Below are 13,950 nucleotides of genomic sequence, written 5' to 3'. Positions count from 1 at the left end.
TTTGCTGGCAGCTGGAAGTTTGCCAGGGCCCCTTTGGCTGTGGCTCTCAACACCTACACATATAACTTTTTTTTTTGATAGATCTACTTGCATCATTAAATGCTTTCAAATAACATTCTGTAATTCAGGACACTGATTTCATAGAGTAGGTTTACAAACAGCCTATGTGTAACTTCATGGAATGCATTATACTGAGTCAGATCTGTAGCCAATACAGGTATATCTTATGTAAATGTAATTAATAATGACCCAAATTCAGAACTATCTGGTGAAAAATGATCTAAATAAGATGAGAAACCATACAAGGCACAGGTCTTAAATGTAGTCGCAAATCAAGTGGGAGAGAAGACATAAAGCAATTGTAATCATGCTTTCTTCTACTTAGGAGGAAAAAAAAAATGCTCTTTTAAACTTCTGGCTTCCTTAGCCAATGTTTCTTACCAGCCCCTGTTCTCATTTCAGAGCATTAGTAATGCCCAGAATATGTCTGTCCATTACTGGGACTAATGAGCACAGTGAAGCTTACATACAGCTTGAAGAAATTAGTCATCTGCATTTGAATGCCTCTGCTGAGGATGGTACATCCATTACTGATGGGGTTTCTTGCATTTGCGTAACTTTTAACATTAAAAGGATTAGGCTTTACTTATCAAATTTTTGCTTTCATCTCTGGCTTTTAAACACAGCACAAGTCAAACTGTTAAAAATAAGAAAATTGACCATGATAGAAGGCATAGTTGACAGTTTTCCAAGCCTTTTAGTTCTCCATTTATTCTGACTTTTCTCCTATTTAAAGGGGTAACATTTTGTTGCTTTTTATTTGAAACCTTTTACAAGCCAGAAAGGAGTCTGAATGAGTACACCCTATTGTATTAGTGTTCAATACATGCTAATTAAATTAGCATGGTAAAATGTTCTCATGGAAGTCATGATTAGGCAAATGTTACCTTTGTATATTAAAACTTGCTAAGTTGTACACTGTTTAAACTTGCATGAAGATATCATTTAGTGTTCATTCATTTATGCAACAAATGTTTTAAGCTTCAGCTAAATGCCAGACACCAGGCTCTGTGCTGGGGATTCTAAGATGAATAAAACAATTACTGCCCTCAAGGAACTCTGTCTAGCAGAGGAAAGCAACATAAAAACAAAGAGTTTAGTATTGCAGAATAGATGAAATGAACATACTATATCACTTTTGAAATTTTAATTCAAACTTTACTTGCTCTCTGGCTATAAGTATAAACATTATTAAAAGTATTTTCAGGATTGTTTTGATATTGTGGTCTTTTTAGAAATCCAATGAAATATAAAATTCTACTTCCCAAATGGTCATAATCAAAAGGGAATGTATAAATAATTAAGTATAATTGAAAAAATCAAATCAGATGGATGTCATGGGAACACTAAGTTTTATCAAACCTCTAGTTTTTTTTTTTTTTATATACCATCCATTCAACAAGTGTGTATTAATTGGTTTTTAAGTCTTCAGTGCCTAGATTGTAAGCCCCAAGGTGGCAGTGTTCTGGTCTTCTTTGTGCTCAGCCAGTAGCACTGCATAGAAACTTGATTCATACTTAACTGAATTAATGGTTGAAAGAATTTGAAGGATAATCTGCTGGCTTTCCAAGTGTGTCCTGGTGAATAAGCATAGCCCCTAGCATCTTTTATTATTATCATTATTAGAGTTTAACATCTATTCTAGAGTTGATGTTATCCCTGAGATGTAAACATATCCTCAAGAAAAATCAACAACTTGCTTAAATGACTAGGGCCAGAAGTAGACTTAAGCTCCAAACTTTAAATACAATTTACTTTCCATTTTTCACACACACAAACATACAGCATAATGTATATGTCTAAAATCACTGCTGATTGTTATAAGTAAACTTTAAAAACAAAAGAAATTTTAGCTAGGGAGCTGGGGAGCCTTCCAATCATGCCTAGCAGGCAGAGTGCACATTCTCTGCTGCATGGCTACCACCCTTATCCTAAACCACAGCTTCTCAGCTCCATAATTTGTTGCTTTTTGAAAGTAGCACACACCTCTCCCTTTTTAAATAATTGCAGACTGATACTTTGGTGCTTCTATTCAGTAAATTGTAAATTAAAATTGCGTTATGGCATTAACACTAAAGATTGAGAAAATCAATGGCAATTTGGCTAATGCCTAAATCTTAAGTCATATCAAGACTTCTTTTTTAGTTTAAGGCTGGTTCAAATCAGCATATGGTGGGTGGAGAGAAGTTTAAAATATCTGTTTAATGTTTGAGAACAAGCTGCAATTGAAGACTGTAGGAAACTTCTGCGAGAATATTAAAGTATACACAACTGTTATATTTTGTTGTTACAAATTACTTCGGATGCCTGGAAAACGTGTTCAGAGATTTCTACTATAGTAAAATTCGTCGGAATGAGACGCGCCCTATTAAAAGTGTTTTATTAGGAATATCTGAATAGAATATTTCTAAGCCAAACATCAACCCTGGAGAGAAAGCACAAATTAAGACAAATAGAAGTCAAAAAAGAAAAAGTGCGAAATCAGGTTTGGTCCATTAGTATCTAAAGAGGCCAGCTACAGATTCAGGTGGGATCACAGTCTTTAATCCATCAGACCCGTGTCTTTTTTGGCTCTTAATCACTGACACATCAAGCGCTTGCAGCTGCCCAAGAGACGTTCATTGCACGCACTTGCTCTCTGGGGCTGCAGGAGGCCTTTGCCAATTTGAAACTTTCAATTTAAAAACCGAGTGACCTGTTCTTGCCCGCCCGCCGGGAGGCTCTTAGTCCCGGAGGTGGTTTGGAGAAGAGGGTGTTGAGCTCTGCTGCCCGAGAGAGTCACCTCCCAGGCGCCAGGCCTGGCTTTCGTGGCTTTGAAAACTTTCCAACGCGTGTGCCACGGCGACGCGCAGCGGCTGGGTCGGAGCCCACGAGGCCCGCGCCTCCTGCGAGGAACTTTTCGGCGTGTCGGTTGCTTGTCACTCTCGCTTTCCGACGCGCCTCCCCCTGGCTCGTGCTCCCGGAGCTCCCTCCCTCCTGGCGAGGACCTTCCCCAGAGCCCGCAGTTCGCGTCTCGCCGTCAGCCCAGCTGCACCACGGAAGGAGTCCCTCGCCTCGGCCACCCAGCCGAGTGCCTGAGCCACCACCTTCGGGCTCCACGCGTCCCGCTTTGCACAATGGCCCAGCCCGGTCCCGCGCACTGAGAGCCGGGCCCTGGAGCGCTGCGGGGCGCTGTGCTGAGCGGCACGGCCCGAGCCCCTGGCGGTCCCCGAAGAGCTGCGGGGCGGGGGCAAGGAGGAGGGGACCCGCGGCCAGAGGCTGGCCGCTCGCTTTCCTCAAGCGGACTTTTTGCCAATGGTCCAAAGCGACATGTCCAAGTCGCCTCCCACAGCGGCGGCGGCGGTGGCGCAGGAGATCCAGATGGAACTGCTGGACAACGCGGCTCCCGCGGGGGCGCTTGGAGCACAGGTAGCGAGAGCGCGGCGCCTTCTTCCTTTGTGAGCCGCCCGGGCGCCGACCTCCGTTTCTCTCCGCGCCTCCGCTACGGCGATCGCCCGGGTCTCTTCGCCACCTCCTCTTCCCCTCGCCGTTTGCCACCCACTTCTCTCCCGGCGCTGGGGACCCTGCCCCTTTGCGCTTTTCTCTGGCTCTTCGGCTTCCATTTTTCTCTGCTTGTGAATAGCAAGTGGGAAGGGGCGGGGGAGACCTGCCGGTCCTCCCTGGCTTCTCCCGGGCCGCTCTGCTCAGCTCTCCTCGCCCCTTCCCGGGAGAGGCACATGGAGAGACATGAACCAGGCGAGTGGACTGGACCTGCTCAAGATCGTGAGTCCGAGTGGGCGGAAGGGGTCCCAGCTTCCCGCAGCGCTTTCTCCGATGCTGACCCTTTGGTCCAGCTCGGAGCGGGGGTGGGACTGGAGGTGTGTGTGATGGGGGAGGATGTGGGTGGTGGACCTTGCTGGGCGCCCTGGGAGCAGCGCCGACCACCCTCAGCACCTGGGGTGTTCCCTCGCCCCGACCACTCAGTTATCCCCAGTGGCAGTTGCCAAAGCTTGCCGAGACCTCCTTGTTCCTTTCCCTTAAGGACAGAGTTAGGGAAAAGAAAGTTTTCATTTTTCGATTTCCCTTGTAATGTTAGCTCTAGCTCTTTCAGGGAGCTCCCGGATCCCCTTCCTCTCCGCTGAGTATTTTCGGTTTCTGGAAAAATTCTGCTTCTCTGCTCATTGTGAAATAAGAGATGTCAATTGTAGGCGTTGGGCAATGATAAGGTGGCTTTTACGTAAGGCTTTGGCAGGTACAATTTGGATTACTGGCACCTCCAGATCTCAGTGGTAAAGAGTCTCTCAACTTTTATCCTAGCAGGGAAATGACTTCAGACTCCTAGCTGTGGGCTGGTTGGCCAGTGCTATTGAAGAGATTAGGGGTACTTTGCAAGCATCTTTCTGGAGAAACGTCTGTTTAATGACACTGGCTTGTTGGTGTCAATCCTATATTAGCCAGATTGTAAATTGTAGTAAGATACATGGGTGTTGGTATGAGAGCGAGTTGTGTATACACACACAAAATACATGAGATCATGTAAGGGGGTCGCTGTGGTAATGAGGTGGGAGTGAGCCCTTCTACTAAAGGTTGCACATGTTTCTCTGCTGTTGTTATTTTGATGGGTGGAAGTTGGCTGCTGGAGGTATTTTGATACTGTAATAATAATTCCAAATGGCATAATAGTCCAGCTTTATTGAATTTTCTTTGACTACTGGGAAATAAATGTACTAACTTAGAACACATAATTTACTTTGAGATGGGGGAAGAATGTAGAAACTAAAGACTTATATAATAAAAAATACATTTCTTTTGTAGTAGTAAAAGAGCAAGATTTTAGTTCACCCTGGGTTGCTTAACTTCACCAGCAATGTGGGGATGTGTAACTAGCTGTGTTCTTTTATAATCTCTGCCAGAAGATCTAGATTCTAACTCCTACACTTCCCATTTGTTTTAGACTCCTGATTTGATCTAGATGCTTGCCAGGTTAGATGAGAATGAAAAATGCACTCAGAGACCTTGGTTATTCTAGGATGAAGGTCTTGAATATTGATAGGGAAGGGACTTTAAAAGTCTCTCTTTGATCTTCCTTGAGGGATTTTTTTTTTTTTAAGAAAAGTCTTCATATGATTAAAAACAGTTCCTAAATTATTGGAGATCAAAGTCAGGGCTGACACAAAGCATTCAGATAAGAGGTAATTTGCTTAGTGGTTTATATAATTAAACATTAGTCAACAAATATTTATTGTACAGCTGCAATGTGGAAATGATTCATGATTTCTGCCTTCAAAAACTTACATTTCCAGTAGCTGGAAGTATGACAAATGTATAGCAAGTCTATGTCAGGGGCCCATTAGAGAATATTATGAGGTTTAAAAGGTATAAAAGTCACTAATATTCTATATTGAATAATCCATAAGGACCTCATAGAAGAGAAGGCATTTAAAAAGAAATTTAAAGGGTGGGCGAGATTTCAACACATTTGGAGATAGTAGGGAGCCATATGTGAAGCAATCACACAAGTTAGAAGTCACATTCATAGCATACTTTTATAATCCCTAGTTTAAAAAGAGTGTGGAAGGGTACAGATTGAGTATGGTTAAGCCTCAGACTGAGAAGACAATTGGAGGCTGTAATTTGGAGGCCAGAACATTTAGTGTATTGAATAATAGAGATCTGTAGAAGGGGTTCAGAAAGGCAGCCATTTAACAGATCATTGAAAAGATCCACCTGGGAATGTTAGAATAGTTTGGAGCACAGAAAGGCAGCTGCCAGGAAAAAAAAAAAAAGATGTATCAGTTTGGGCAAGAGGTAATGCAGCCTAAACTAAAGAGAAAAAATAGATTACAAATGTTGACAGGTCTTTACACTAGACATTTCAAAGATAAATCCACAGGAGAAAGGAATGGATTTCATATCGCAGGTGAGGTATAAATCCTGAATGGCAATAGCATCTCTCTCTTTGCTTTCTTTGCCTTCCAAAAAATGAAAGCAATTTTTGCTTGAATTGTGTTCACGTGACATCCATTATTAGAGGGTAGCATTGCCCTGTTTATTTTATATCTGATTAATCATGGCATCATAGGGCTTGTGTGAAACTTGGCAAAGCTATTCATTCTGTGTCTCTAGTGGGCACAACAGACCAGCTGTCAAACCGCCTGAGAAAGGACACTATCTTCAGAGCATCCCCCTTTTCTTGTGGCACTGAGTAATAGTAATTCCACCCAGAAATGGAACTACCATTTGCAAACAGAACCTGTAAGCATTGGTTTTCAGAAACTTTTCCCCTTCACCTCAGGATTATATTACAAGTTTCATGTGAGCAAAATAATGATGTAGATTCATAATCTTTGCAGTTATTTATTTTTTGTATCAATAATACTGCTTAGTGGGACGAACACCTTATGTTCCAAGCCCTTCCCCCAGCATGCTGTCATAAGCAAAATGGATGCATTTAACATAAATGGAATGGCCATCTAACTGCAAGCTCTTGAAGGTTTTGATTTAAGCCAATTGCTCTGTTTTTACAGTAACCTGTTGAACAGTTTTGGTGCAAACTTGAGTGGTCTCTATCTTCAAAGTCAAGGTGCTCATGTAGGACTCTCCAAGCTCCAAGTCCACATCACCTATTATAGTACCTGCTGGCTACGTGTGGCTTTTTGAGCACTTGAAATATAACTAATCTGAATTGAGATGAGCTATAAATATGAAATATGCACATCCAAAGACAATATGAAATAAATAGAACATACCTTTATCAATAACATAAACAATGAATTTTGAGTATGTTGGGTTAAATAATGTGCATCATCATAATTAAGTTACCCAGTTGTTGTTTGAATTTTTAATACAGCTACTAGAAAATGTTGAATAGGTAGGTGGCTCATATTATTATTGTCATTGGACAGTGTTACTCTAAAGTATGGAACTGGTCATTCTCCAGGGAGTGGAATAGCTCCTGGGTGGATGAGAAGCAAGTGACTGGGATTGGAAATTGTCTGGTGACAGAAGAGGAAATGGATGAGAAACAAGAGCAGTAGCTCAGTAATTTAGGCCTCAGAGATTGTAACCAGCATCTCCAGTCACACCTGAAAATGAACAGGCAGTAAGCAGAGGGCCTGTTTGTTTTGCTCCTAGCAACGCATCCCAGCTGGTTCCACCCAGGCCCAGTTTGCCAGATGTTTTGCAAGCAGATTGGAGGACTAAGGCCTGGTAATGACCACATTCTGATCAGCTGTAGTGAGGGGCTTTATCAAAAAAAGAGCAGCAGCCTTTTCCCTGTGGCTTTGAAACCAAGTCAGCACTCTCTTCCAGAAACATTCGTAGGTCCCTTTTACAAATTTGTCTTCTGCATTCTTCAAACATAGTGGTCATGGGTCCTGTGCTTTATGTTTTGCTAAAACCTTCATTCCTAACCACTGGTCATTTTCATTCTGAGTGGTATTTTTGTTCTGGAGTTGCATGGGAGAAATTTAAAAACATGCCAATCAATTTCTGTGGGTGTTTAAATTTTGAAATGTAGTATCCGGTTGATTTGAGGAGTAGTTGTTCTGGTAGTTCTATGCTTTTGTTATTATATAAAAACTTAGTGTACCCTTACAATTCCAATATGCAATCAGTGGATAACTTTGGTCCTCCCAAGAAAAGCTGAGTGGAACCTGTTAACCCTGTAAGGGAGGGTGGAACTCTTCAATTTGTCACTGGAAGGCATGTCTATCTTACAGAGTATATGGCAAACACCACATAATTACTTTAAAACTACAAAGGGTTAAAATTAAGGTACTACTAAAAAGAACAGTGCATGGCAGGAGGTAGACTGATAATGAGGGTCCCTGGCCACCTCCTGTCATCCTCCCTAGGTAAACTTCTACTTGCAGGCCTAATCCTTCCTCCCTCCTCCATGTGCCTTACCCACAAAGACCTGTGCTAATGTTGCTTCCTGATTTCTTTCTGATTTTGTGTGAACAGACCCATACAAAAGCCAACTTCTTCTCTTTCCCCTTTTCTAGGGAAGTCGCCTCAGCTATTTCCCTCCTAGTAAAGGACTGGCAACCTTGCTCACTTTAAGCTTTTGGTAAATGAGATTTACCAAAATGAGATGACTCCTCTCTGGATAGTTTTGGTTTTGTTTGCTTTGGTCCATAAAATGAGGAAAATGAAATTCAAAGGGATAAACATCAATGAATATGAATGGAAGGGAATGAAAACTAACTTTAGGCATCAGCACTCTGTCATGGGGAGCAACATGTTGTAGGCAGGAAAACGTCACTGTATGTAGCCATGGAACACAGAACCAGCATCAATCTTATACCTGTCCCCCTGGGGCTGCCATGGCAACTTTATGTGCCCTGCTGAAATCTGCAGTTAACTGAAAACGTATAATTACTACTGTCTCCTTTGATTATTCAGAAATTGGATTTTAATTACCTCTGAAAACATGAACATTCATTTGCTGAATAAAATCCATTCCTCTGTTTCTCCTCACTCTTCTGTATCTAGTAGAGCCCATGTTTAAATGCTGTTCGGTGTCAAGATGTTCATACTAAGCTGCTATTGACATGATGGATTTTGAGCATAATATATTTGTGGAAGTTTCAGGAAATTTTTTTGTTTCTGAAATCTTGGTTTGGCATTTTAGGACAACTAAAGGATTTTAGACATTTTCCCCCCTTTTTGCTATAGTGACAAAGTTTGTTTTTATTAAGGTCCATACAGTTAATTGGCAATGAGTAGGAAATGGTCACCTTCTGGGTTGTTCCGAGAAGGACCTGGGGATCTACACATGCCAGGGAGAATCTATAGGTAACACCATCCTCTGGCCAAACTCCTGTCTTTTCTCCCTTTTTGGTCTGGTACCCAGAGCTGTTCTAATGGATGACTGTTTTAGTACTGGGTATTCATAACTATTGCTAAAATTTTTTTTTTAAAAGAAAAACCATTGTTCATACAGGTAACTGTATTTGAAGGGGAAAATGAAGAAAACTATGCTTCTTTCTTAAATATAGCCAGCTAAATATTTGAACACTTAATCTTACCTGTTTCTTTCCATTTTGGGGAGGTTTCTCTTTTACCTTTTTTCTATATTCCTCAGAAGAAATACTCTAGTCCTTCCTTTCAAAGATTCAGAGTAATGGGAAAATGTTATTTCAGCAAGATGAACTTGATTTTTAAATATGTATTGGATGAAAGGAAGTCTAATTTTGTAATGGCAGTATAAATTTTCACTAACATTTTTAAAGTACATAAAAATAGGCCATTAGCTTTCCAGAGATGCTTTGTTTATTTATCCTGATTTTTTTAAATAAAAAAGTCATTGAGTAGTTACTGTACAATTAAAAAAGAAGGAACATTTTAATAGAGAAATTATGCTGAAGTGAGTAAAATGGAATTGTGTTGACTTTTAGTATATAATGAATAGGAATTTTCTATAACACTATTATGAGCAAGTTAATAGTATCTAAGTCATATTCAAGCATTGAAGTGACTCAAGGACAATATATTTTCAAAATTGTCACCAGTTTGTTTGTGCTTCAGTATTTTCTCATTTTCTAGTAGGCAAACTGTGTTTAGGACAGTTAAACTATTAATTCCATCTTTATATTGCAGAGGTAGCTAAGTGCACCTGAAATATTGTTTGCTAACAGTATCCCCAGCGGTCTGAAAAAATTAATGTGAAAATGTGCCCAACTTCTTGCACAGAACAGCCACCTCTGGGAATGAATGTCTTCAGCATTTTGTGGCTCTTACAGTGCATATTGTATAGTTATGAGCAGCCATGAAAAAGCTGGAGACACCCAAGCAGCTGAACAGTAAAATAGTTATTGTTAAAAAACTGAAATAAACAAAACAGCAAAGACACTCTTTTCCTATTTCAAAATGGTCCCAGAAGGAAAAAGGATAAAAAGTGGTATTTTCTTTGCTCTCAAAAATAATTGCTCTTCCTCATGAAGATAGTGTATTTCACATAGATTGTCCCCAACCCTCCCATAAGAAACATGTTAGGCATTAACAATGCTTTCAAGATAATAGACATTTTTATATCTGGAATAATGTAAATTTTTAAAAATAATTTTAAGGAGATTCATACCTGATTTTTGCCTTCTTAGGCCTTGTCAGATACTTCTGTCTAACCCTTTACATAATAATTGGAAAAGGAAGAGCATAGTTAAAAGAATGTTATTTTTCAACAGTTTACTGAATAATGTTTATGTAAGAAAGAAGAATAAGCTGTGAAGTGAGAAGAGCCTTGTATATTACATTATGAAAGCCCAGCCTAGCTTGCCTTTCCTTTTATGAAGTTCAGAGTTAATTAAATGTCATGGAAACACATTTGTATTACATAAATCCCTTAGATCCTTGGAAGAGAACAAACATATTTAAGAAAAAGTTTTGCTTTAATATTACACGACCCTCTCACTGATTGCAAATTTACCTAAATTTCTCATAACAAAATGTTTGGATTTCAGCTTACTTAAGTGCTATGTATATTTTGGGTTATATTTTTGGTTTTTTTTTTGGGGGGGGGTATCAGGGGTATTCAATCACTGAGCCACATCCCCAGCCCTATTTTGTATTTTATTTAGAGACAGGGTCTCACTGAGTTGCTTAGCAGTTTGCTGTTGCTGAGGCTGGCTTTGAACGCAGGATCCTCCTGCTTCAGCCTCCAGAGCCCCTGGGATTATAGGCGTGTGCTACTGCACCTGGCTATATTTTTATTTTAATGAAAACCTTATTACTGTATAACTAGAACATGAGTGTGTATTGGGATAATTCAGTGATGCTATGTGTCTAATAATTGTCATTATATTATATTCTTTAGCCCAGTCTGTCCCCTTACTTTCCAGCCCTCAGGTGGGATTGCTTTTCATATATTCTGAACCTTCACCATGTACTAGATGTTGTTCTAAATGTTATAAATACATTATTTTAGTTATTACTTAAAACAGCCCCATTTTAAAGATGAGAAAAATGATGCTTGCAAAGGTTAAATTTGCTCAAGGTCTTCTGAGGCAGGATTTTCATGTATGTATTTTTAACTCTAAAGCTCAGCATTGGACAATTTTTCATTTGTTTTAATATTTGCAATAAATTTATCTATGCTTGGAATTACACATAGATTGACATAGTGTATTTTCAGAGCTCAAATGTAAACTGTAGATACAATAGAAAAAGCAAGTTCATTTGTAGATGTCTGTGCTCAGCTGGATCCTATTGTTGAAACAAATCATCTTTAATGTCTTAAATACTTATTTTTAAATGCTTTATCTTTAGCATCTTTTGCCGCCCAGCTGCTAAGGTATTTACAGATAGTGTAAATTGTTTCTGTACAGTAATTATTAAATGTTTTGTCTAGAAATTATTAAATGTCTTCCCCCATATACTTATCAGAAATTTTTGTGATTTCGCCAATACTAATCTTTCATTGGCACATTTAATGGCAGTTTCTTACTTGTTTTGGCCTTTGATATTTTTCTAGAACTAGGCCTGGATTCCTGTAAAAGGGTGTAATAATAACCTCATTTTTTTTTTTTTTTTGGTAGTCATATGGAAAAGGAGCCAGAAGGAAAAACAGATTTAAAGGATCCGATGGGAGCACATCATCCGACACTACCTCAAATAGTTTTGTTCGTCAGGTAAGGGAGGTCTCAAGTTCATGGTTTTGAGGAATGTATGTTAAAATGGAATTAATGTTTTCAGAGTCATTTTAAATTCTTAAGATTTACATGGCATTGTTTTACTGTGAATTAAAGCAAAAATTGTGCTGTTTTTCACAATGTAAATATTTTCAACTTAAGCGAGACTGTGAATAATAACTACAGTCTTCCCTGGCAATTTGGGGAAGGGGAAGTGTTGGAGGATTTTTTTTTTCATAACAATGACAGAATGGCAGCAGGAATGACTGCAGGGTTTTGAATTTGGTGGTTTTGAGGAGAGGGAGGAGGTGACATCCAGTTCTGCTAGCTATAGTTTTCTTCTTCCTCTTTGGATTTGGATTGAGAAAGAGAAGATTGTTCTTGGTCAAGAAATAGTTGAACTTCCAAGGTTCAATGGAATACATGGGGGCACTGATGATCTTTAAATGATTGCTATCTTTGGAGATGTGGTTTTTGTTGGTTTTTGTTTCAATTAACGTGGAGTATACTCTGGTCCTGTGATCTGGAACTGTCCCCTAAGCAGAAAGTGTCAGGTTCCCTAACATAAACACTCTTCTATTTGCTAACAGAAGGGACTTCAAGTCCTGCAGGAAGCACATGTAGTTCTGTTGAGATTCGGGTCTCCATGTGACTCCTCTCAGTGGAGTAGAAAACAACGGAGGCAACTGCGAGAGAACCTGTTTTCCTGGCTCCTTGATGACCAACCAGTGCTCTCATAAAAAAAAATCTGTCAACTGGGAAAGCAGCCCCATTTCTTATGGATGTCACATTTCCCCATTGCCTCTTGGGTCCTGCATCATGGCTCTAGGTTACACCCTTGCCACCTCCCCTCCCCCACATTTTTTTTTTTTTTTTTTTTAACAGGAGGGTCTTCTCTAAATCCTCTTTGAACTTTTGGGTTTTATTTTTGTTGGATGGTCACACTTGACCTTGCCTTATTAAGTCTGTTGACCCTTTTTGGCACTACCCAAGTGCTTCCCTCAGGTTCCCATGGTCCTTAGCTACAGCTGGCCTTAAACTCGTCATGTTGCTGCATGGGGGAATTTCCACGCTGGCTCCTTGCTGCCTCCTCCTCGCACTCACACCAACAGAGGATGCTGCCTGCCCAGCCATCAGTTCCCCCAGGCAGCATTTCCATACACCACTAGTTTGAGTAACTGTTAGGCTACTGGAGAAATTTTGGGTCTGTGCCAACTGGGAATTTTCTTTTTGTCGGAAGTTGAGAATTGGCTACAAAAGAGCCAAACTTGTTTACCAAGAAATATTTAGAAAGAAAAGGGATGAAGCCAAATGAAGTCTGCTCTAGAGCAATGTTCTAATGGTGTCAGAGGGAGCAGGGAAGGTTGTAGCAGGACCCCAGGGTGTTTGCCTTGGTATGATGTTATTGTGGGCAGAAGGGACTTCATGGTCCTTGGGACTGAATGAAAGACCTTGGGATATAGTTACTTAGGTGAATCAGCAAAAGGGAAATTACCCAAAGCCTTTTCCATTTCAAGTGTCCATATCTATTCTGTTTCTGGAACAAGGAGATCTAACCTGGAGGGCTAACTCCACAACTGTGAGTCATCAGGTGAGGGCTGAACATATGAGGACCAAAGCAGCTTGTTGAAATTGCGTGAAAACCAGTATTTAAGTGAGCAAGATGTGGCAAATAGGAAATAATAATATAGAGTTCATTATTTTTATTTAAGCTCTTTAAAAAAGTTTCATCAAAAGGCAATCACTGAACCCCACTTTCCATTTTTCCCTTTAGCTGTGTATTTATTCCTCTTTTGTGGAATTTTGTGAACTTAATTCACAAGGCTAGGAGGGATGACCATATTGAATATAAAATAAGTGGAATTTGGTTTTCCTCATAATAACTTCCTTCTGACATTTTCTTAGAGATGCATGTTTGCTTGAGAAACAGTTATAAGTGAGAACTGCTAAACTATCTAAATGTAGATATATATTGTTAAAACATGTGAGAATGTAAGAAGGTGTATTAGTCAAGGTTCGCTAGAGGAACAGAATCAACAGAAAGTATAATTATAAAAGGGGATTTATTGGGTTGGCTTACATGACCAGAAGCTGGAGACTCCACAGTGGGCATCTGACATTAGGCAGTCTTGATACAAAGTATAATTATAAAAGGGGATTTATTGGGTTGGCTTACATGACCAGAAGCTGGAGAGTCCACAGTGGCCGTCTGTCTGCAGGTTGAACAGCTGGAGGAACCAGTAGCTGCACAGTCCAAGATGCTGACACCTCAGAACAGGAG

At 40.0% G+C, this 13,950-nt stretch overlaps 1 protein-coding gene across 3 annotated transcripts in view; it reads left to right on the top strand.

Annotated features, from left to right (window-relative positions):
• The first annotated feature begins 3,354 nt into the window (after positions 1–3,354).
• Cacnb2 (calcium voltage-gated channel auxiliary subunit beta 2) overlaps positions 3,355–13,950 on the top strand; it is a 345,689-nt gene continuing 335,093 nt past the window's right edge. For all 3 annotated transcript variants that reach the window (XM_076832432.1, XM_076832434.1, XM_076832431.1), the window contains exons 1-2: positions 3,355–3,468; positions 11,577–11,669. In XM_076832432.1, the coding sequence (XP_076688547.1) occupies positions 3,355–3,468; positions 11,577–11,669 (207 nt within the window). The remainder of the gene's footprint in view (positions 3,469–11,576; positions 11,670–13,950) is intronic.

This window comes from Callospermophilus lateralis, chromosome 13, assembly GCF_048772815.1.
Source record: "Callospermophilus lateralis isolate mCalLat2 chromosome 13, mCalLat2.hap1, whole genome shotgun sequence".
Taxonomy (NCBI): Eukaryota; Metazoa; Chordata; class Mammalia; order Rodentia; family Sciuridae; genus Callospermophilus; species Callospermophilus lateralis.
The sequence above is the reverse complement of the archived record's forward strand: the minus strand, read 5'-3'. Positions and strand labels throughout refer to the sequence as shown.